This window comes from Heloderma suspectum, chromosome 3 (genome assembly GCF_057233095.1).
Source record: "Heloderma suspectum isolate Gila_16-S chromosome 3, 16-S_ref, whole genome shotgun sequence".
Classification (NCBI taxonomy): domain Eukaryota; kingdom Metazoa; phylum Chordata; class Lepidosauria; order Squamata; family Helodermatidae; genus Heloderma; species Heloderma suspectum.
The window spans coordinates 157,261,454-157,287,106 of NC_139460.1; the positions used below are offsets into that span (position 1 = coordinate 157,261,454).

Sequence of the window (25,653 nt, forward strand, 5' to 3'; positions counted from 1 at the left end):
GGATCCTCAAATTAAGGGCTGCTGCCCCACCCGACTGTCCTCTAGACAGGGGATATGAAGGTACTGTGGTATAAAAGCCATTAAGTACAAGAAGGCAGGCAAAGCGAGCCAGTTCCACTCCTTCCAGGCTTTTTTATGGTCCGGAGTTAGTGCCGTAATTCGGCTCTAGCCTTTTGTTGTTCCTGGGCTAGTGCAGAAAAGCCCAGTGTCTTTTGTTGTTGTTGTTGTCATCCTTCTCAAGCTATAAATACAATGGGGATACACTCTGTCTAGTAACTTGCAAGTATTTCTCCCCTCAAGTACAGGAGGCCAGCTAGCTTGGGGAGGGCCCCACTTCTGGGGCCTTCCCCGCAGCTCACCAGTTCTACTTCTTGCCTCGTGGTGGGAGGCAGTGTCTACAGGCTCTCATACAGCAAGAGCGGGAAAAAATGCAAGATAAAAGGTAGTCTTTAGGTTATCTTAGTCCCTCAGCTTTTAGGACTTTAAGATCAACACCAGCACTTTGAATTGGACCAAAGTGGAAGCCAATTGCAGTGTGATAATAATGGAGTGTTATGCTCCATAGGAAAAGTCCCACTTAGGATTCTTGCATCTGCATTTTGGGCCAATTGAAAGGACTATACACATCTTCCCTCCGTCCCCATGTGTTCACAGACTGCACAGAGGAGGGAGGGGGACCATGTCCACTGGCTGACCCAGATGGCAGCACGCTCACTGGCCCTTCCTCCTCCCCCTCTGTGTTCAGCGTTCATGTGAAAGGAGCTGTACACAGGCCAGTGACCATAGGTGTGTGGAGAAAGTGTGCATTACCCTAAAGATGCTTAACATTTTTCAAAGGCAGCCTCAGGTATAGTGTATTTCAATTATGTAGTCTGGACATGTTTGGATACATATCCAGACTCACAAAGATGTTCTGTTTTCTAGGATCCCTGTTATCCCAGTATCCCTTTGAAAGATCAATCCATTTTAAAGCTAGACTTGTTGAAGTTGGTGCTGAACGTTTGACTTTAATTTGGAAGTGGTCAGATGCTGGGTAATTTGGGCAAATCATGCCTTTTGGGGTATACAGGGATGTATATCTTTATCACAGTTTTTCAAACTCATTGATAAGTAAATTAGAGCACAATCCTATGCATGTTTAGACAGAAAAAAGTCCTACACCTCCCAGCTGTCTGGGGTATGCTGTGAGTTGTAGGGCTTTTTTTCTGTCTAAACACGCATAGGATTGTGCCCTTAAACAAGTATAAAACGTTTTGGGGCAGTGGGCTTTAATTCTAGAGCATGTTGCATGGAAATGTCACTTGTGCTGGGTAGAGTCCATCATCCACTCATAAAAAGAAGTGGTGCCTTTTTAGTTTCATGAATAGCAGCTGTTAAAAAATCAACCCAATTCATTAGGAGGTTTTATAAGCTGCTTCTGGTGGATATATATTCATGACAGGCAACCTGATTGTGCCCAAGGCTTTAGCTGTTGCAGAACAAGCCTCTGCTTGTCCTGCTAGACCTAAAGCAGTGTCCTCCACAAGGCCTCCTAAAATCCTGTCAGATCCCCTTATTGGGACTTGAAACCAGCCATTTCAAACCTCGGTTAAGCAGTGAAAGCAGGTTAGTTTCAAGGAAAGACTATTCCCCTTATCCCTGTGCATTCACTCACCACACAGCACGACCACAGTTGAAGTGGGAGAAGGCCAAGGCCATTTGCTCCATAGAGAGAAGGAGGTTGAACAAGGGAGTGGATAAACTTGCAGCCCATTCCCAATGTCTTTGAACAAAGGTAAAGAGGGCCCCATTAATTACTTCTGTAATGGTACTCAGTGAGGTGACCAGAAGCGTAGGTGCCCCTGAGCAATAACCACAGGTTATTGCTCCTCCTAAAATGGTACCTCAGTGGCAGGCTCCAGTCTCATTCTTTTTCTTCTTCTTCTGTTTTGCCATCCATTTACTTTTCAGCCAACTTGACCATTCCTTTAAAATGGTCTTTCTTTAAAGATCAATCCACAGTTGGGAGAAATCCAGTGTGGTAACTGGTCTGCATTTTATTTATCCTTTAAATCTACTTTTGTTTGTTTTGCAAACAGGCCAAAGTTCAATGTTTAGTTGCTTCCCAGTGAAAGCTTTAAGACATTTTTACACACATTTTATTATATCCAGAGCTGTTTTTGAATTACTTTATTAGAATTACATAAAAGGAGAGGTAATGCCAATCACTAGTACTAGAGAGGGAGAGAGAGAGAGAGAGATTTAGTTTCTCTTTGAAACCAATTCCCACTGCTTCTCTTCAGGTGCCATTTTTTCTTGGAAGGCAAATGTGAAGTGGGTGTCTTCTCTTAGGTTTTCGGAAAATAAATGTAGCATTAGCCTCCCTCACTGGCACCTTTCATCTTTTGACTTCTGACCTGCAGAAGATTAAGTACATCACTCTATTACCAAATAAGGTATTTTTGAGAGCGGTATTCCTTTAATAGGTCTATCTTAGAAAAGCTTTTCAGCCAAGGACATCAGGAATAACTTGCTTAGAATGTGAAATATTTTTTATTATTTATTTATTTAAAATATTTATATACCACTCCTCATCAGAAGATTTCGGAGAGGTGAACAACATGATAAAAGTATAAATCAATGGTTAAAAGAGTTTAAACATTTTTTTAAAAAGACAAACCTCAACAAAGTGGAGCTTAACAAACCACAGCTGGTCATGCAAGGAAGGCCTCTTGAAAGAACAATGTCTTCAGGAGGTGCCGGAAGGAACACAATGTTGGCTCCTGCCTGACCTCTAAAGGTAGGGAATTCCACAGGAAGGGGGCCACCACACTGAAGGCTGTTTTTCTGGTGGACTCCAACTGGGCCATGGGTCCATGTGGAACCACCAGGAATATGCCCTCTGATGACCTCAGTGACCAGGCAGGTTGGTAAGGAAGGAGGCGCTCTCTCAGGTATCCTGGTCTCAAGTTGTTTAGGGCTTTGTACACGAGTACTGATACCTTAAACCTGGCCTGGTAGCGAATAGGCAGCCAGTGCAGTTCCCTCAGCAAAGGAGTTACACGCTGAAAAGGGGCAGCTCCCAACAACAGCCGAGCTGCTGCATTCTGTGCTAGCTCCAGCTTCCGGACCAGCCTTAAGGGCAGCCCCACATAGAGCGCATTGCAGTAATCCAGTCTTGAGGTTACTAATGCCTGTACCACCATGGGCAAGCTATCCCTGTCCAGGAGAGGCTGTAGCTGGTGAACCAGCTGAAGCTGGTAAAAGGCACTTCGAACCGCTGCGAACACTTGGGCCTCCAGCAACAATTATGGATCTAGAAGTACCCCCAGACTACGGACCTGATCTTTCAGAGGGAGTGCAACCCCATCCAGAACAGGCAATGAGCCTATCTCCCGGACCCAGGAACCGCTCACCCACAGGGCTTCCATCTTGCCAGGATTCAGTTTCAGTTTATTGGCCCTCATCCAGCCCATTACTGAGCCTAGGCACTGATTCAGGACTTGCACAGCCTCTCCTGATTTAGATGTCACAGGGAGATAGAGCTGCGTGTCATCAGCATACTGATGGCATTTAGCTCCAAATCCCCTAATGACTGTTCCCAGCGGCTTCATATAGATGTTAAACAACATTGGGGACAAGATGGTACCCTGCGGCACCCCATAGTTCAATTGCCAAGGGGCCGAGGAATAGTCACCCAATGTTACTGTCTGAAATTGGCCCCGTAGGTAGGACCGGAACCACTGTAGCAAAGTGCCTCCAATACCCATCCCACGGAGTCGATCCAGGAGGATACCATGGTCAATGGTATCAAAAGCCGAGCAGAATTAACAGGGTTGCACTCCTCCTGTCCCTCTCTTGATAAAGGTCATCCATCAGGGTGACCAAGGCTAATTCAGTCCCGTAACCAGAATGAAACCCAGGCTGGAATGGGTCTAGATAATCAGTATCCTCCAAGAGTGCCTGCAGTTGGTCCACCACGACCCTCTCAAGTACCTTCCCTAGAAAAGGGGTGTTTGCAACTGGGCGGCAGTTGTCTAATACCACTGGGTCCAGAGTGGGCTTCTTCAGGAGTGGCCACACTACTGCCTCCTTAAGGACAGCAGGGACCACCTCTTCCTGTAGGGAAGAATTTATCACTCCTTGGACCCACCCAGTCATACCCCCTCTGCTAGCTCTTATTAGCCAGGAGGGACAGGGATCAAGAGGGCATGTGGTTGGTCGCATTATTGCAAGCATAATGTCCACATCATCAGGCCGTAACAACTGGAACTGATCCCACAAAATCGGGCAGATGGTGGCATCAGACACCTCGACTGGTACTGCACTAACAACAGCATCAAGGTTGCTGCGGAGACAAGCGATTTTGTCCTCAAAGTGCGATGCGAAAAGGTCACAGCGGGTCCTCGACGGGGCCAGGGCCCCATATACTGGGGAGGATGTTAACAACTGCCGGACCACCCAGAAGAGCTCCTCTGGATGGCTATTTGAGGACGCAATGGAGGCGGCAAAATAACCTTTGCTGCCCACGCTGCCACGCAATAGGCATGCTTATGCACTCTAGGGCGTGCTCGGTCGTCTTCACTTCAAGTCTTGCGCCATTTGCGCCCCAGCCGGGTGCACAATCACTTCACAGTAGCCATCTCATTAAAGGGTTCTTGTGTCCTCCTTTTCTGAAGCATTTAAGCAAAGGCTGGACGACCATCAATCAGGGATGCTGTAACTGTACCCAGCAGTGCAGAGCCTGCATTGAGCAGGGGGTTGGACTAGATGGTCTCTGAGGTTCTTCCAACTCTTTTATTCTATACATTAAATTTCTTCCTTGCATTATCCTTAGGACCTAGGGTGGTGATGTAATTATCTTCATCTCCTTTGATTTTTTATCCCCAAGAACCAACCCTGGAAGGTTGATCAGTCAGAGAGATAGTGAATTTACAAGGCAAAGTGCCCGGTGAGTTTCATGACTGAGTACAGATTTGAATCTGAGTCTGTTACATCCAAACCCAACACTTGCAGCATTGGTATGGGTGACATTTTGTGGCTCAGCTGCACTGAATGTGTATATCCAATCTCTTTTTATTTTCCCTTCTACTTTGGGGTCTAAATGATCTTCTCATAGGAAGTTGGATATTCTCCCCCTCCCCACCCCAACCAAATCCAAGTTGGTTGTAGTGACTTCACTTGTATAGTGGAGCGGGTTTGTTGAAAGTTTTTATATAGTGTGTAAAGGTAGGATGGCCAGTTATGCATAGTCAAAAAAGCAAAACTGGCTCACCCCAAAAGAGGGCAGCGATTTGCGTAGCATTTGCACATACAAATTTATATGTATAGGTGCAAGTTTAGAAATAATAACTATAATTCAAATAGAAATACAGCACTTCTCATCATAGTGGAGAGGACTGGCTAGTGACCTGTGTGCCTGCTCAGTCAGCTGTTGTCCAGGAACTTACTGTGGATGGGCAACTTCAAGACCCCTGTTCTCCCTTCTTACAGTTCTTTGACTTTAAACAAGACTTGGACTGGACATCTCTTCAAATAGAGGACACCTTCAAATAGAGGACTGTCTGCCAGCTCTCCAAAATAGAGGACTGTTCTCTGTAAAGTAGGACACATGGCCACCCAATGTAAGAATGAAGACAAATTTTAGATTTGTCAAGGTGGTCTGGAAGTATCCTCACCACATTTGGTTCAGATGTACTTTTTCTTCCCCTGGGACAGTGCCGTAACAATAAACAGAAAGCCTTATTCTTTCTCTTCTTGCCCTTAGTCACATATTATGTTAGGACTTTAACTTGTAGTGATGTGTGCGACTCCTTGTCAGCTGTGATGTGTGGAGGGGCTGAGACTGAATTTCACTGAAATGCTAGACTTTTTCAGTTCTTGTATTAAGTGATGCAGGGCTTTCTCTGCTGTTTAAAAAACTATTAATCTTGAACCAATGTATTTTTATCTTGTAAATATTGGGAGTATTGTTCTTTTTTCCCTTGAGGCAAAAAATAAAAATGAATGGTTTGAAACTCCCAACATCACTACAATGGGTTCTATAGAGAAGATGTTTTCTGTGTCAGCATTTTGTACATGGTTAAAATGAGTGTAGTGCTGCAATCCTATACTCACTTAGCTGGGAGGAAGTCCCAATGCGCCTCCCGGACCCCTTTCTTAGTGCCTATCAAGGTATGCTACTCCTCCCACTTTTTCCCATTAATACATTTTCTTACAGACAATTGAAATTGCTATGAAATAGGTTTCTGTTGGTGTTGAAAACTGGGTTCAAATGAATTGTTTAGTGTGTTGGGGCTCAGACCCCACCTCTGCCTTGTACTCAGTCTTTTGGGCAGGTTATTTGTCCTTTGCCACATCTCCTATGGCAGCCATTTTGCGGTGGTGCCCAGGATAGTTTCTCAATGACAAATGTGCCCACAGCCCAAAAAGGTTGCTTACCCCTGGTATAGATGGATAGTGCATGCATAGAAGGGAGAAGGGGTGGCTGATGAAGGGGAGATGGAGTGAGAGGAAAAATGCAATCCTATATACTCACTTGCCTGGGAGTAAGCCCCATTAAACCCAGTGGGACTTACCTCTGAGTACACATGCATAGGATTGCAATTTAAATATCCTAAACCAGTCTTCTGTGTATGAATTGGGTCACTTTTGTGTTGCACCCTGCTTTATGTATTATGTTGTATAAAAACACTCTCTCTAAATTTTTACAAATAGCGTGAAAATTAACGATGGTAGGTGTACATTCTTCCATGTGAAGTAAATTTGTTTCCTTTTTTTTTTTTGCCATATATACTTGCAAGTTTAAAAACCAAGATGATGTTTCAAATGATCTTTGCATTCTTGTGGCTGAGATGAGATTTGAACCAGGATGCTGCAGAGCCCTCACCTCACCAGTACATTATTACCTGCTCTCAATGTGATGAATGAAAAGTAATGAAATTTCAAGACCTTCCACTACGTTCATGCTCCAGAGGCAGCCAAAGATCTTAGTTAATAATGTTTATTCATTTTCCAGCTTAAAGATGTCCTAAACTCAAGATATGTCCATTAAAAATGTTCACGTTGAGCTTCCACCAGGTTATATATATAATTGTGGTTGTATTCTAGAGGTGTCCCATAGTATTTTCTATTAGTGGGCGTCCCATCTTGTGAGTCTACACAGATGTTTTTCATACTGTAGGAGAGCGAGCTTCTACCTATTGCCTAGCAACAAGCATCCCATTTTTCTGAAAACCTTTGCTTCCTTTTTATTTTCATCAACATATCATCAAAAATCCATAAAACCAATCATGAAGTTCACTACATGGAAATATTGAATGTAGGTGTAATCTTGGTTTAAAGGGGCAATACGCAGAAGAGCCAATATACTGTGAACAAGCCTTATCTGACCTGGTGCCTTCCATATGTGTTTGATTACAACTCCCATCATTCCAGCCACTGTGGTCAGTTGGAGAAGGCTGCTGTGAGGCTTTAACAAATCACATCTGGCCAAGTAAAAGAACTAGATTTACCCCCCCCCCCATCATTCCATTGCATAGTAAGATCTGGACCAGGTGTTTGGCCTGCATACTTACTCCTTGGCCTGCTCACCTCATACAGAATTGAAAATCCAAAGTAGGAGACCCTGAGGTTATTTTGACACTGAATATCCCTCTAAACCTGGATATTGGAACCACTTGGGAATGGGTTTAAATATCCATAGTTAGGTTCCATTTTAACAGCGCAATCCTATGCATCTCTACTCAGAAGCAAGCTCCATTACGTTTAATGACATTTTCTCTTCGGTAAGTGTGTATGGGATTGCAACCTAAAATAATCTCTCTTCTGTTGGTTTGTATTTTGCTTCTGTTTTTATATTTATATCATGTCTGGGCCCAGCTTCAGCACAGCAGTGGGCCTTGTAGTTTATAGCTAGAATATGGTCAGAAGTAGTCTGGAACGGTACCTCCATGGTCAGCTTAAATCTAGTTCTTTTACTTGGCCAGATGTGATTTGTTAAAGCCTCACAGCAGCCTTCTCCAACTGTCCACAGTGGCTGGAATGAGCAGGGTAGAAGGTTATGCAGCCTGAACTTGCAATGGGAATTAAAAGCTTCCATCAGCCATGATTCTCTGAGAGCAAGAGGGGCTCGCTCTGTGCAGTGAAAATTGTATGTGCTTTGTAGTGGAAGTTAGAACTGAAAATCAGTTCAGTTTTAGAACGGAAGTGCCAGTGAGGACTGCAATGATGCATGGATCTATTGTGCATGGTGTGTGTAGGAGGGGAGTACTGGTAGCAGTAATAGTAGTGAAACACCCCTGTAGTAGTCAAAGCAGATCAGGATAGATCCTAATACAGCAGCTGAATTTGATGGTGGGCAGAGCTGTAAAATGAAGACTTGCCAGATGAGTTGGGGACAATTCTACTTGCTACATGCTCCTCATAGCCTGTGGGAGAAACATGCCAGCAGCTAACTGCTCCCAGCAACTTGAAGCCAAGATGCACTGTGGGGTGTGCATGTTGGGAGAAACCAATGGGGAAAGTTAAAAAAAAAATGGAAACAATTACAGGTCAGAAAGCTTTCCTTTTGTGAGACACTCCATGGAGCTTTTTAAATGTAATGTACATGTTATTTAAGGGATCTTTATGGCTGGGTCTTCCCGCTCCCACCGGGCATTATCACAGAAATGCAAATGTTTTACATGCTGCGTGCAGGAAACTTGGCTGAAGGGACTGGTCTGGATATTGGTACAGGGCTGGGTTGCTAGCAGCTCCAAGGCATCTCCCTCCCATGTGCATTTCCAAAACGGGGAGGGGGAAATGAAAAAAAAAATGCTTAACACTCTCTGGCTGACTCGTGTGCCAAATAAAATTTGCCTCATGGAATGGAAATTCTAAAGCAATTCAGAGGATGCCAAGCAAGAGGAAACAGAAAAAAGGCAGTTTCCATGATACATCTAAGATGGAGCAAATAGTGTATAGTAGAATGCTCCAAGCCTACAGCATTCTAGTAAAAGCCTTTAGCCAAAATTTCAGCTGGTTATTTCAAATCAATAGAAGATTGATTACCTCCACTGCTTGTCTTCCTGCCCATTCACACTCCTAGTTTTCTTTTCTTTCTCCCATTCGATGCTGCCCAATTTCCTAACCATGGATAGGAGATTACAAGTGCCCCATAGGAACTTGCCCTGTTAAGGCAAGCACCTTTTTATTTCACAATTTCACTGTGTGCTGGGAAGCTGCTTAAGGGGCAGGGGAGGTTGTGGGGAAGGGTTCAGTGGTATTGCACATGTTTGTATGTTATGCATAGTTACGCCACTGTCAAGCACGCTATCTTCAAATGTTAACAGAACGGAAGCAGGGTGCATCTTATGTCTATGCTCATGCACTTACAGGCATGTGCTGCAGAATTAAAATACATAGCTTTCACACACCCAGACGTGCGGGAACACACACACACACAGATATTGAAATTCTAGAGAACATGGAAAGGGGACTGAAACCGCTGAAGAACTCTAGCACATGGGCAGGCCCACTAACAAACTTCTAAACAATTGTCCACCCCAAATAGGGCTAGTGTCTTAACAAGCACAGGTACCAGAAAATAGAGACTTAGGAAGGGATGTCGGAGAATTTCTCCACGAATCTCCGGGAGGCCGAATGCCAACGCATTCGGCCCCCCGAAATTGGTGGAGAAACAGTCTGCCACCCCCCGCCACCCCCCCGGGATGGGACTTACCTTGCGCGAATGTCCCTGGTGCTGGCGGCTCCCGGCGGCGGTGCGGCGGCGGCCGGTCTTCCAACCGACTGCCACCGCCACCATTTCCCAGTAAAACAACAACAACAACAACAAACGTGATAGGCTACGTAAAGATTTACATAGCCTATCACAGCTAGATTTTCAAAAAACACCGTGATAGGCTACGTAAATCCGTACATAGCCTATCACGGCTGACTTTGGGGAAAGAAAAAAAAAAGCGCGTACGCAAATGGCGGCGCCCATGGACGCCGCCATTTGCGTACGCGCTTCCCCCCCCCCCAAGTCAGCCGTGATAGGCTACGTAAGGATTTACGTAGGCTATCACGGCTGACTGCAGGGATGCAAACGGCGGCGGCTACGGCTGCCGCCATTTGCGTCCCGGCAGGAGACGAGATTCGCGGCCGGAGGGACGGGGCGCCTCCCCCCCCAGCCAGAATTTCGGCGGGGAGGGATGGGGCACCTCCCACCCCGCCCAGAATTTCGGGGGGAGGGACGGACCGCCTCCCCCCCACCGTGAAGCAAGTTGCGGGATAAGGTAAGGGACTTTCGTCCATCCCTGGACTTAGGGCACAGTCCTATGGATATTCAGACAGAAAAAAAATCCTACTTGGCTGGCTGGGGAATGCTAGGAGTTGTAGGAGTCTTTTTCTGTGTAAACATACATAGGATTGTGCCCTTAATAAAAAGGGATAGTTGGAACACATGTTTTTCCTTTCTTGTCTTTACTATTACATGTTTAGTGGTCACCATTTAGATTTTCTGCCTCAGCCATCTTAGACTATCTCTGCGAAGGCACATGTTACAATGGTTTGGGGGCTACATGCAGATGACACAACATGACAAAGCTTTCCTGTCACTAATGCCAGTGTACAGTGGCTTTATTACGTCTGCCTTTTTGTTTGTTTAATCAGATTGCAGATTTATACATGGTTAATGCATTTTCTTGCCTCGACTTTCTGTAAAATGTAACTGTGTGCAGCAGCTTTGGCAGCCCTGAGGCTACATTACTGTCTATACTAAATCTATAGTATGTCCTACTGCCAAGACTGCAGTAACTGTGGGGGGACCATGGGTGATTGCTGTCACATCTGTACACTCTCTTTGCTAGGAGGAAAGTAACTGCTCTTGGATAGTCTCTATCAACTTTAACTCTGCTCCCTCGGCTTTGCGCAAGAGTATAAATGTGAACAGAAGTATAAAAAGGATAAAGTATATGAATCCCAAGAGTGTGATCAGGTGTTGAGCATCAGTCGGCTCTCCCTTCTTTGTCGGATTCTTTCCAGTTTACATCAGGCTGAAGCAAAAAGAGAGAAAGGGAGAGAGACTCATAGGATGCCGTGTCACAATCTGTTATGAATACTGATATCCAGGAACAAGCAGCATAAGAAATGGTGGCATTAAAATGATGGATATTCTAAATGGGAGGAATAGGGAGGCTGGCTGACTTCTAATTAAAATAGCATTGCAGACCAGGAAGGTGCCTGAAGATCGTCAGTCCAACTCATTTAGATTAGGCCCATAATTTTTATGATTTGTATTTCAGGAGGTCTGCCCATAGTAAAGAGAGAAGCTTGTATCGACACAGTTTGCATCGTCCGTCCGTCCGTCTGTCTGTCTGTCTGTCTCTTAGAGGCAGAATCAATCTTGCCTGCCTTTAGTTTCAAAGAGGTGCACTGGGGCAGGAGAGGACATCTGGCTCAGAAAATGGTCTGCAGGGACATGGCATAGTTGAAACTAAGCAGGTTTGGCTTTGCAAACTGTCTAGATCGGAGACAGCCTAGGAACCATATGGGTGTATCTCATGCTGAACTCTCTGGAGGAAGAGCGGGGCATTAGTGTGATGAAATAATCAGGAACAGGACAGAGAGAGGGAAGAAGTTCATAATGGATGTAGTAATGAAATGCACAGTGCTCCTTTCTTTGTCACTCCACCCTGAATGCAGAGACCACTGTGTGGTATAGTAAGGGTCTACAATGACCATCTGGCATTAGTGACCTTTCTAACTCGGAGGTGGTTGGTCAACCTTTAATGTGAGTGTGCCATAAGCCAAATCCAAAATATGAGATGTTGCAACTCTAGTGGACACTGTGGTTAGTCCCCTTCTAGCTGTAAATCAGCCACAAAGGCCAAGAGAACCTCAAACTCCCAAGCATCCTGTCCACGTGTTCATGCTGGAGAAACTGACACATATCCATGAAAGCAGGACTCATGCAAGTCATCACTTGGCATTGGCAGTCATCAAATAATGGTCAGAAAGGTGTCAACCAGTCCTTGTGAACCCACTGGTGTCCATTGTAAAATAACTTAAGGAAGTTCACCGAAAGAGAGTTTCCCAATCCCGCATTGTCTTGCTCCAAAAGCCTTTTTGGAGAGTCAGGAGACCCTCCTGAACAATGTGGGATTGGGAGGTTGCCGAGGGAGGGAGGAATCACCCAAAATCATATTTGCATCTTAAAGTACGTTTATTTAAGGAAGTTCACAGAAGGACAGTTTCCCATTCCTTCTCCCCCCCCCTTCGCCACATTGTTCTGGAGGACCCCCTGACCTTCTGGAGGGGTTTTTGGGGGGGAACACAGGTGGCTGCAGCAGGGAGGAGGGAACAGGAAATTTTTTTGTGAACTTCGTTAAGCTAACTTGTCTTTAGGTCCAAGCTAATGATTGAGCTTAGGGTGCCATTTGTTGTCGTGCAATGCAATGCAAATCGTGGTGGGTTTCATTTAGTATGAACAGTTTTTCTGATTAAGTTTAGAGCTAGCTGAGTGCTTCGAAGTAGGAGCAACAAGCAACATTTCTTTCAAATGAGAAAATAGGAAGACTGCTTTTATTTTGCTGAAGTGAAAATTAACTTAGATGGGTGGCTAATCTTATTGACGGCATTAATTTCACTGCTGCTTAGCTGCTCTTTGGAGATTTGCATAATGGATGAGATATAGATGTTCCAGCCTGTACAACAGCAAGAGTTTATTCCAGTTCAATGTGTATTACCAGTGTGTTGTTTTAATAACATGATTGCTACAAATAGCAAAGATATCAGAGCAATGTGCGTGTAATTTTGGGAATCGGAGCATGAGATGTCATGAGCTGCTCTTTGTAAAAGAGATCATCACTTTGGTTTAATTTGTTAATATATATTAAACGTTCTGAGGGATGAAAAGTGGCCTAGAGATCAGTACAATCACTTAAACAGCAAAGGTCTTAAACTGTGAGATACGGTGCTTCTTCATAAAATGCAGCATACATTTTGGAATTAATTAACACAACATGTAGTGATGGCTCCTACCTTGGATGATTTAACCCCCCCCCCCACCAACCAATTATATAAATTCATAGAGGGCTTAGGTCAGCTTTCCACAACAAGATGCTGTCCAGATGTTGTGGAATACAACTCGCACCACTCAGCCAACATGGCTGGGGAAGCTGGGAGTTGTAGTCCACCACATCTGAAGGGCACCAAGTTGGGGAAGGCTAAGGAAGGCCTATCAATAGCTATTAGATATTATTGTTAAATGGCAATATGCTGCTGAAGAACAGCTGCTGGGTACAAACCAGCATCACCATTGTGCCTTAGTTGTGAGTACCCAAAGGCATCTGTCTGGATGCTGTTGTAGACAAAAGTACTGGGAGAGATGGACCTTAGTCTGATCCATATAATGTTCCACTCAGTGCAAAAGTATAGTGTAATATGACATAAGTTATTAAAGTTAGTATATTTGGTATGAGAAATATTGCACTTGCACACATGGACTCAATTTATGGACTCTTGGGATCCATAACATTTTGTTGTATTTCCCTTCTCCACCCCGTTTTGAGATCACGTGAAATTATTCCCAGGAGTACCTATGTCTCTTGATTATTATCAAGATATGGAAGTAACCATAACAAACATAAGAATGTTGTAGCCATTCAATGAGTATACATATGTGAAGCAACCATGGTTAAGAATGGTACCAATATAAACCTTAACCATGTTTAAGGCTGGTAGCAGATGCAGTCTCAGGGGATTATGCTGGAGAAGGCAAGGGCTGGGGGAAGAGATCACATAATCCTGGGGCCTGACCCTGGTCCCATTGTAGGAGATCAGAAGCCTTACATCTGGCCTGGCCCCCAGTGTTTAAGCTGTATTTAAAATTAGACATATGTTGCTGTGAAATAAGTAACCACTCACTGAATTTGAATTTATTCAACATTTTTTTAAATGAATCACTGAAAAGACAAATGATGGAAGTCAAAGTTGCACAATCTTTCCTTAATAGCTAGTGATTTATTATTCCTGTCATGGAACAGTGGGTAAAATGGCTGTTCTTTGCTATAATTCAGAATGGTGCTGGATTTATTGAAGTGTTCGTGCAATATTTGAACTATGTCTCTCTCCTGTACTTTTGTGGGAATCTAGCATCACCCACGATTACCTGGAGCAAAGTAATGGGAACCAGGAGAAATAGCTTAAGGGTCTAAGAGTCTTGGGTTGCATCCCTCGCCACACAATAAAGTTTCTAACAAGAAGGTCATCACCAGTCATTACACATGAAAAGCAACAGCCAGTATTTTCAGTCCATGGGGATAACACGTCAATATACTCAAACTTCTCTCACATAATGGATATGAAAGATAAACTAGAAATATTATGGCAAAGATGGGCAAAAGTAAAGGAGATTTTGGGCCACTAAATATGGAGAGGGACTATAGACTAGTGATACAACTCCCAGCACTCCTGACCATTAGCCATGCTGGCTGGGGCTGATGGGAGTTGAAGTCCAAAACAACCTGACACCAGGTTGGCGAAGGCTGCCATACATGTCTGTGAGAACATGATGCTTCACAGTTCTTTGTCATATCTCCATGCTGTCAAATCTGTGGCCAGGTATTCTGTCCTCAAATACACTAACAAGGGCTTTCAAACACTGCAGGGAATAATTCATTAATGGTGCTTCTTGAGTTCATCAAAAGCACTCAGCACAAAAACACCTTTATACACTTTAGGGGAGGGGAGTTCTTCCTTCTAAGTGGTTTGACATGCTTCTGTCAAGCGCCTCTTTAAAAAATACAGCTTCTTAAACTCTTTGGTTTCTCGGTATGAAGAAACGTACAGCCAAATGCTCTTCTTTCATGTCTTTCTTACTCAATTATGATCACAACTTGTTGCTGACTTTTCATATCTCCTTGCCCTAGTTGACCTCACCTTTTTTCATTGCTGAACTCTTGATTGGTTTTCTCCTCTGCTTAGGAGTCACAGGGGCACAACTGTAAACCCCTAGCTCTGGGCTTATTTTAACAATGATGGTAAATTGGCTACCAGCCAAACTACTGGACAGGATTCTGACTTCAGTGAAAATCAGCATTGTTCGTTTTTTGTTTTTGTTTTCTAAAGGAAGCAGTTTCTCAGAGTAGTTCTTGAAGGGCTATTGGATGCCTTTCTTGGTGACGTCTTACTTTTTAATTCATCAGTTGGTTCTAACATGTTTTCCAACTTCATTTGACAAAGGTCTTCAGATGGTTCAGGTACAAGTTGCTCTTCATCTTGTGCAATGAAAGCTGATGCCAAGGGTTTACTTGGCTTTCCTGCAATTTCTCTCTCTTCAGGACCTTTGCTATCTAACAGTTCCATATTTTAATATATATTTGCAATATTAATGTTTATGCATTTGGATCCAAAGAAACACAAGTGGGGTTCTTTTGCTTGTGCAATGGGGCATTCCTGTTGCTGCCCTTGGCAACTCCTGATGCCCCATGGGACTCTCAAATAATGAGCGATATAATGCAGGGGGCTGCAATTAGGGGTCAGTGATTGACAAAAGCATAGTATGCTACAGAACTAATTTTGGATTACAACGGGAAATGATCAACTGTGAGTGAGAAAGGTCATCTTTGACTTTCAGATGTGTTGCTGATGTGTTTAAAGTACTATCCATTCAGTTTTTATCACATGAATTGCGACATGTATGAGGATTTCTGGGGAAGGCAGTGGAAAGTACAGGCAAGGGGGAAATTCAGTGGGAACAGGAGGGGCAGAGCTCCCCCAAGGCACAGGAAAAGCCCCCAAGTGGCCTCTGTGGTGGTGCCTGGAACCAAAGCGGTTCCTGCTAGAAAAATAGTAAAGATCATTGGTTCATTGAGTTGTCCAAATGCATCTTCAGTACGCGTCATCTCACCTGTTCCTGGTTCTCTCTCTTACTCACTCAAGAGCATGACTAAGAAAAAGAACCTCAAGAACTGCAATATATGGTTTCTCCCATGCAAACTGACTATACATGTGTCTTTCTAGATACTCTTCTATCCTTGGCTCATCACCAGCTCAGTAGTGTCCCTGCAAACTCTTTATCCTATTCCTGCTCTCATTCTGTGGCTACCTGCATTCCAGAATGCTATCTACTCTTATTTTTCAAACACCAATGTAGCACGTCAACAGACATTCTAGGAGAGGTGAGGTTTAAGTTACTTGCAAGACACTGAATGTCAACCTGACTCAGTAGCTACACAGTATGGAGCCATCACAGGAAGCATTACCCAAGCTTTCTGCTTCAAAGGAAATCCCTCAAAGTGCAAAGCACTCAAATCTTTTTGGAACAGAGAAACAAAAGTAACTTGATTCCAGTTGTATCCAAAGCATTATAGATAGCTGCATTTACTCACCTGTTCCTTCCTGCTTCAGGTTTCTCTTCTAAAATGGCAAAATCATTAGGGATCTGTGAAGGCAGACACTGTATGTCAGATTTGGTAATGCATTTTCAAAAACACCACCATGTTACTGATTATAGCAAAAACTCAGCATAAGCCATGGAGTATTTTACCTATGAAGCTTTAACCTTGCACAACTGGTGGCTAAACTCCACGCAGGGCTGGTGGGCCCATGTTTGTCTTGGTGGGTTGCAAGTTGTGTAACCTCCGGTGTCAGCCCTTCTTCCGGGTGAGATGGGAAACGACACCCACCTGATTTTGTCATTTTAAAAAACGGATGAATTATACTCAAGTTGCATCCCTTCAGCATATAACAGGTTGCCTGCCTTTCTCAGTGGGTTCCAAGAGTGAAGAAAATGAATGCCTTGGATAAATTTCAGTCCAGACCTGATGTATCGTGTAGAAACTAGACCTTTCCACTACATTCCCCTTTCTCAGTACTGCAGCAAAAGGGCAGGATCTCTCTTCTAAGAAATACACCTTGGGACAACAAAATGGGGGAGGAAGCCACAGAAATAGCAGCGAAATGTAAATGTGTTAAATGGCACATGAACTAGTTGGGCTATGGTGATTTATTACTTGGAAAAAAATGTCAAGGGCTCTGGTTAGCTTGCTTCTTCTTTTTCTTTTTTTAACTAATGAGCTCACCGCAGTCAGTGGGGGGAATTGGTTAAAGTATATCAGCTGTAAATTGGTGCAAAGCACTAAAAGGGACATTAGCCTCTAATCAGATTCCGACAGTTCATTAAACCTGCCGGTTTGAGAACGGCTCTTTGTCTTCCATTTCTCTGCCCTCCTTCCTGCCTTCCTTTCTGTGGGAGGCAGCCCCTTTCTCCAGTTGGGCAAGACCTCCTCAGGGATGTGATCTAAAGTTGGCTCATCCTTCTTTCTTTATCTGCTAAGCAGCCTGAGGCAGGCCTGCACAGCTGGCGACCCACCAAGCTGAACGCAGCCTATCAGCCATGTGTGGCAGCCTACTGGGGGCTGGATCAACTGCCTGTTTTTTCCACCAGCCTGGAAAGGAAAAGAGGAGGCGGATGGCGAGCACTTGGCAGAGCGTAATGGATGGCTGACGGGCGGCCTGTGGCTCGGCAGCTCACATTAGGCAGGCCTGGCCCAAGGGGCGCTTTTTGGCAGCGTCGGACCAACCTTGCTGTAAGGGTCAGACTTGGCCTTTTAGAACTTGCAAAAGAAGACAGACTTTGTGCTGCTAAGCTGAATGAAAGACTTGGAGTGTGGCTGAAATGAGAGCCTAGCTGGCTCCTTGTTTTCGGCTCCACCCTAGGCTGACAGCCAAACCACTGATGCTGGGTGACACCCTAGGATGTGATAAGCAAACACTCTTTCTGGGAAGAGGGATAAGTCTGGAATCATTTTCCCCCATAATGTTTTGGTGTCTTAGTTGAACACTCCAACTCACTTGTTAGTGTGTCGCCCCAACACTGAATGCTGAAGTGGGTTTGTTGAATACAGAAAAGGAAATGAATCAAGCCCACATTTTCTATTAACTTTCTTTATTATTCCTTATTTTAAGGGTGGTTTTGCCTCTTAACAATTAATCACCACTCTTATTTCTTAGATTATAGTAGGTTATATCTGGGGCTATGTGTGTTGTACGTTTTTTTTTTAAAAAAACCTAAAATTGTACACCCAGGCAGTCCAAATAGGATGCCAAGAAAAGCTGGATTTTGCGCCCTGTACGAATTATGCAAATTAAACAAATTTGCATATTTTATTCCACAGAGCTGTATTTATGGAGCTCTGCAAGGCATTGAAACTCTGTCCAGAACCACTGGAAATCTATTTCAGTGACTTTTCTGGCTTCTCAGACTTCAGCAGGCATTAGCCACCCATTCTGAGGCACTTCTTTGCAATCATGATGGGTGGAAACTTGCTTTTTAAAAAATAAATGCCAAGATGTCGAGGAAGCAGAATTCTATACCCAATAACACATCTGCACTGTAATTTGGAAACATGACATGCAACCGTTATTACAGAATTCTTAAGAAAGTCTATGCCTGTTCTTGACTGCAACAATACTGATAATTCACCAATACATTCTAGTTTTTTTAAACTTGATCAGTGGATGAATTGTCCAGCTTTCATTTATTTATTAACTCAAAATGTTAATAGCTCTTGTTATCCCATAGTTTCCCCCATTCCCAAAGCTCACCATTGCTTTTCTTGTTCTCTTTAAGGATATTAACACATTGGAAAACAGAATGTTAATGCTTGATGGGATGCCTGCAGTCAGAGTCAAAACAGAGCTGCTGGAAACAGAACAAGGGGTAAGTGCAAGCGTTGAGCTTCTTGGCTTTCCCCATTTAACCTTCTAATCATGTTGTTGGTAAACCTTTTACAGGCTTCCCTTCCCCCCGTGTTCTCTCCTCTCCCTGTTTTCAAAGGGGTGTTTTTTTGCAAGGTGCAAATGGATAGTGACAATCTTTGATGGTTACTTTTTGTGAGCGCCCTATTCCAAATGACCCACCCAGTATGTTCCTCACCTCCTCCAGTCCATTTGGCTGTGAACAGGAAGACCTTGCTTGTTACCCAGAAGCAACAGCAGCAGCACATGTTAAAAAAAACTCTAGTCCTGGGGTGAGGAGCCAGTGGCCCACAGGATACATAGTTTCATGCCACCCTCAGCATCATCTGGGCACTTCATGGACAAAATTCCATGACAAGTCACTTGGCTGCAAGTACTGCTCATCCCTTGCTCTTGGGGCCATCCCTCTAGGAATCGCTTCTGCTTTGTGTGTGTGTGCAAGAGGTAGATAAGGGATGCGGTGGCAGAAAGAGCAAGAGCTATACAATCATGCAAACTCCACCCACTTTTGAGTCTGGCTGCATCCATCATCAGATCTGGCTCTGCCCAATACTGGCTGTGCCCACCAGTTGACTGCTGGCAGGGGATGATGGGAGTTGTAGTCCAGTACATTTGGAGGGCCCAGAAAAGGATGCTCTAGAACCTTGGTTTTCAAACGGTTTCCAAGTGAACTCAGAGTTCCTTTGGAAGTCTACCAGCAGTTCCTCAATGAGAAGATGGAGAATCTTCATGGACAAAATTCCATGACGAAATTCCCTTAAAATGTGCAGCCAGAGGTTAGTGGTGGATATGCTGTAGGCCAGGGGAGGGCAGAAAGTAGATCTTTAGATATTTTGGATTCTTGACCCCTGGCCATGCTAGCAGGAGCTTCTGGGAGTTGAAGTCCAAAACATCTGGAGATCTGCTTTTTGCCCACCCCTGCTCTAGAGTGTCCTCGCAGTTCATGAGGAGAATGGTGAGGCCCAATCATTCCAGAGTCTTCTCAGCCCTCATTGACCAGAAAACAGGAGAGTGAGAGTAGGTCAACATCTTAGTGAGCAAAAGGAAGAGGGCCTTTTCTGTTGTAGCACCCTTGCTGTGATATGAGCTTCCTAGGGAGGTCCACGAGGAGCCTACTCTGTACTGTTTCAGGCATCAGGTGAAGACCTTTTTATTTTCCCAGCATCTTAGCATTATAGTCTTTTAACTTTGCTGTTTTAAATCTGTTACTGTATTTTAAATCTCTGCATTGCTGTTATTTTTTATTCTGGTTGTATTTTTATACTGTCGTTTTAAGGTCTTATATTTTATACTGTTTTTATTCTTTACTTTGTTGTTTTAATTTTTGTGAACTGCCCAGAGAGTTTCGGCTATTGGACAGTATAGAAATGTGATAGATAAACTGGCTGCATGTTTCTTTATAAATAAAGAGGTTCAGCACCTACTAGTTTAAAAAAATCAAAGCTGAAAATCCAGAGAAGGGTCTAGAATATACTCTGAGAAGTCTCAAACCCTGCAGACCTCAGTAGCTATAACCCTGTGCAGAGATAGGATGAAAAACAGTGAGAAGCTAAGAGGAAAGTTCCAGCCCAAGACATTTTTCCACCTGAAGCAGAGCCCAAACAGAGCCAGCCTCCCCTGCCCCACTCACAGCTGCTTGGACCAACACTTCAAAATGTCTTGTTGCACCATTCAGACACCCATTCCTGCCTTCATCTATCATCCCCTCATGGTCCAGCTTTAAGTAGCTTGCTTGCTTTGATTTGATTTGTACCCCACCTTTCTACCAAAAAAATGGCATTTAAGGCGGCTTACAATCCTGGATAAATAAAACACTCGATTAAAACAGTAATAAAACAAATACCTTAAAGGTACAATTAAAAACACAACAATAGCAGAATAAAAACAGCACCCCAAATTGGGTACTTTACTCAGCTGCATGACTGAATCACTGACTGGCCCTGTAGCTCTGCGTGTTTCTGTGAGATTCTCTCCCCTCATGCCCCCACCCCTGCCCTCCCCTGGAACACTTTAAGCCCGATAATTGTAGTTATAGTAATGAAATTCAATCAGTTACTACTCCTAGATCAGCCTTCTCCAACCTGGTACCTTCCAATGGCTGGGCATGATGGAGTTGTAGTCCAAGACATCTGGAGGGCACCAGGTTGAGGAAGGCCATGTCAGATTGGGAGCTCTAATGATGCTTAGTTAGAGAAGTAAGCCGTGAATATCAGTGCAGTTGAAAGATAGTTAGTAATGGTGATCCTAATGATGATTATGATGGCAGTGCAAAACCTCCTTAAGGGAGGCTTGAAGTTCTTCATCAGTGCCAGCGTCACTTAGTTCAGTGATTAGATTTGATACGAGTGCCTCTCTGCCAGAGGAAGGCAGCTAGACAACTAAAATCATATTACAACATAGGCAGGTTCTAGGAAATGGTTGTGGAGAACACTGCTGCTCAAGGGGCTGTTGCTTCAGAGCAGTTCCATTTATGTTTGTGAGGCACGTCTGGAGTAGATGGTTCAGGGCTAGGTGGCCAGAAGCCCTTGTGGCAGGGAGAAGGGTGAGATCAAAATCTGATGCCAGCAAGAAAAGCACTGACTATCCCAGTAAACACAACAGACCTAAAGAATAGAATAGAGGAAGCTGAAGGGAGATCCTGTTATGTTTATGAGTCCACCAGAAAATGAGAGACGTTAGTGCAGTTAAAATGGCTGGAAATGCTTGTTGACTAGATATGGAGCGGGGTGGGAGAATCTCAGTAATACCGGGAGTTATCCAAATAAAATGATTGGTAGAAGATTCAGGATGGACAAGTATTTCCTGCTCCCATTCTCACAATGCCTAATTAATTTGTGGAACTCACTGCCACAAGATTAAAGCTTAGGTGGGTTGGGAAAAGTAATCGAGGATGGACTTGTCAACATCTTTGGCCATTATCAAAACATATATACGTTTGAGTATCAGATGCTCAGAGCAAACGAAATTGGACAAGTGTTGCCTTTATTGTTACTTGCATGTAAGTTTTTCAGAAGAATCTTTTTGACCCACTATTACAAAAATGCTGGACTTCGGTGGACCTTTGTTCCCATCTAGCATTTTAGTGAGATGCAATAGATAAAATGTTAGTAGTATCTAAAGTGTGCTGTTTTACCTTATTATTCCAGAAATGTTTCTGGATGTGCAAGAACCCAAAATCAGTCACTGTGCTTCTCACATAGGATTCTTGGGGAGCTTTTTTTTTTTTTAAATCAACATGAATACTCTTGGGCATTATTAAAGCTCATGGACATCTTGATCAACATCTTTAGAATTTATGTATTATTTATTAAAAGTATTTATATATTGTTTTCTGCCCACCACAGCCCTCAAATCAATGTACAATGAAATCCAATAAAATTCCAAGATAAAAACCAAAAATACAAAAATGGAACATTCTTTAAAAACAGGCCAAATACAATTGTAAAAGCCAAAAGCCCAACAAAACAATATAGTTTTTACTGCCTGTCTAAAAGTCAGTAGGGATGGAGCCAACGTGACACCCCCTTAGGAGGGAGTTCCATAGCTGAGATGCTGCTACAGAGAAAGCCCTGTTCCATGTACCCACCAACCTAACTTCTCTTCGTGGTTGGACTTGCAACAGGGCCTGTGATGAAGAGCTCAGATTAAAGGCAGGCTCTAAATATGAGAGGAGGCTGTTCTTCAGATATCATGGCTCAAGCTGGTTAGGGCTTTATAGATCAAAGCCAGCATCTTGGGTTGGGTTCAAAAACAAACTGGAAGCCAGTGAAGTTGGTTCAAGACCAGTAATATATGGTCTGTAAAGCACACACCAGACAACAGTCTGGCTGCTGCATTTGCACTAGCTGTAGTTTCTGAACACTTTTCAAGGGCAGCCCTGTAAGTCTACATGAGCGGTAATTAAAGCAAGCATCACCACGGCCAGATCTATCTTCCCTAGGAAGGGGTGCAACTGGCGCACCAGCTGAAGCTGGTCAAAGGCACTCCTGGCCACAGCAGCCACCTGGCAATGCTGGGTCCAGTGGTGCTAGCGGGACATAGCTGACATAAATCAAAACACTCAACTTTCATTTGTAACAACTTCAGATGTAGCAAAAGCATTGCCTGAAGCTTGCGCGATCACTTGTTGTCGGCTGGCCGTGCTTGTTTGTAGTGCATCAAATAGAACTTACATCTGTAGCCTGAGCAAACTACCAACACAAAACCAACAACGAGTATTGTGACACCTTAAAGATGAGTAAAATGTAGCATGGGTGGTTTTTTTGTAAGTGTCAGCTCCAGCTTTGGATTGTGAGCATTATCTCCAGCCCAGGATATCTAATGAGATGTTCAGAGATCCACAAATTATGTCTGGGCGGAGTAACCAAAAATTATTTCTATTAGCTGTCAAGAATATAGTAACTGTGCCTCTGAGTACATGCAATGTACTTTCCTTCCAAGCTTCCTCCCTGTGCCTTGTATGAATAAAAATAGTTAATGCAGTCATTTAATATCTTTGATCACCTTTTGTAGAATTCTAGTAACCTTTTTTTGCACCTCTTGTAAAGCATTCCACAAACGCTGCAGCAAACATATTGGATGGTTGTGAGTTGAGTATTGTTGCTTTGTGTTCCATGGAATGCCAGTCAAGTAAAATGAGAATATGCCTCTTGTGGTAGAGAAAAGTGGTAAATAATCTTGTTTGTACGTTAAATCATTCCATTTTAGTTTTTGATTCTTCTTTGTTGTGTTTTAAGCAATGTTACGTGTGTGTTTTTCTTTTGAGGCACCTTTTGTAAATGATGTTGCTTTTCTCATTCCTGCTGGAAAGGACTGAAAGACTGATATTCCTTTTAAGCATTATTGGCGCTTTTGTTACCTCCTTTGCGGAGATGATTGCTCACATCAGTTATCTTTCAGACCTCTCTATTTCTGCTGGATTTTTTCGTCTTTATTTCATGCTTGGAGGAGAAGTTGTTAAGCTATTATTTAGAGATGTCTGCATTTCCATCTATGGCACGGTGTGCCTTGTTACTACAGCAGAACATCATTATCACACTTATCTTGGGGCTGAACAGTTTGCAGGTATACGGAATTTGTGGCTGAATGGCAGACTTTTGTTTTGTTAGTGGGGAGCATGGATTCCACTGCAGCACTCCTGGTTTGATCTCAAGTATCCTGCTCTTTTATTCACATAGGAGAAACATCATGAAGCCTTGTGTGAGGTCACCAGGCCTGCCAAATGTCACACAGTGTTCGTAATTCATCCACCCTGTGCCATACCAGAAGCCTCCAGGCACCTTATAAAGCACTTCAAGGCAACCTGGGAATGTATCCAGCCTGTGCTAGTCCTTCCCTCACATACAGTTTCTACCAGAAATAGATGGTTCCCAGGTTCAATTCAGAAATCAGTCGGTCCTGAACAGAACTCGGGAATCCAAACTGGTAAGGAGAGAATCCAATACCATACCTAAAGTCTCAGCACTTAAAGTTGCTGAGAAATTGCAAAGCTATATAAGTATCTCTCAACCCAGCATTGAAAGATTTATAATTTGGTACATAGGCAAATCTGGTTTTGTTACATTGCCTTGATGTTGAATGCAAGTGCTTACTGACCTGGAAGGCAGTAAAAACAAACGTTTTCTCTTGTAATCCACAAGTAGGTAATTAATGCATTTGGGGGCCAGTCTACACGTGACACTAAAGGGGTTACTTGAAGGTTCATTATTGTTTCTTTACCTGCAAATAGGAACGCTGGGCAGGCATCAGGAGTGGGACGCAGTGTGAATGAAGGGAGAACACAAGAAGGTAGGAAGAGCCATGCTGGATCAGACCAAAGGCCTATCTAGTCCAGTATTCTGTGTCCACGGTCACCAACTAGATGCCTAGGGGACGCCCACAAGTCAGACATGAGCACAATAGTCCTCGCCCACTGTTGATCCCCAGCAACTGCTGTACATAGGCATACTGCCTCTGATACTGGAGATAATCGATAGCTATCATGACTAGTAGCCGTTGATATATCACCTAATCCTCCATGAATCTGTCTAATCCCGTTTTAAAGCCATCCAACTTGTTGGTCATCACTATGTCTTGTCCTCCTTACTTGTCCCCCCCCCCCAAACTAAAAAGCTGCAAACATTGCAACCTTTCCTCATAGGGGAGTTGCTCCAGCCCTTTGATCATTTGGATTGCCCCTTTCTGCACCTTTTCCAGGTCTACAATTTCCTTTTTGAGGTGTGGTGCTCCAAATTGTACACAGTATTCCAAGTGTGGTCACTCCATAGATTTGTCTAAAGGCAATATGATATTGGCAGTTTTATTTTCAATTCCTTTCCTAATGATTGAGCTTTTCCTTTCCTGCTGAAAATCACCAAGGAGAGCTTCCCTTCTGGGTCTAATAATCACTTTTGGGGGATACAAAGCCCATTTTGATGCTGATACTGCTATTTAACAGGTGAATTGATCATGCCAATGGGATGCAGTTCTTAAAGAATTAACTTTTAGAATAGTTCTGTTGGCTTTGTAGATGAGTATGAGTGTCATCTACAAAGCCAACAGAACTATTCTAAAAGTTAATTCTTGTAATTCGTGTAATCATGAGATTTGAACTGAAAACCGCAACAGCAACATGGCCAGTTGATTTATGTATTTATTTATTTGAAGCATTTATAAGTAGAACCTTCATTAAAAAATGGATTTCAGAACAGTGCATATATGGAAAGCAATCCCATATGAAAACAGAAAATATTAAACAGCAATACAATGTCTGGGTTCAGATAACATGATAACCCATACTCAAGGGTTGAATATGTGTTGAGTGTGGGTTGAACCGTGGGTTGTTGTTGAGACATGGGTTATTGTGTTGTCTGAACCCAGCCTTACCAACAAACTATGATTTGTTAACCATGGTTAACAATCCATGAAGAGAACCTATGGTTTCCTGTTGGG

General features: G+C 43.5%; 1 protein-coding gene across 1 annotated transcript in view; it reads left to right on the forward strand.

The window, feature by feature from the left end:
• Positions 1–25,653, forward strand: part of KLF12 (KLF transcription factor 12) — a 270,767-nt gene that overhangs the window by 75,680 nt on the left and 169,434 nt on the right. Inside the window, exon 2 of the mRNA XM_084844838.1 lies at positions 18,596–18,685. Coding sequence (XP_084700964.1) covers positions 18,620–18,685 — 66 coding nt within the window. The 5' untranslated portion in view covers positions 18,596–18,619. The remainder of the gene's footprint in view (positions 1–18,595; positions 18,686–25,653) is intronic.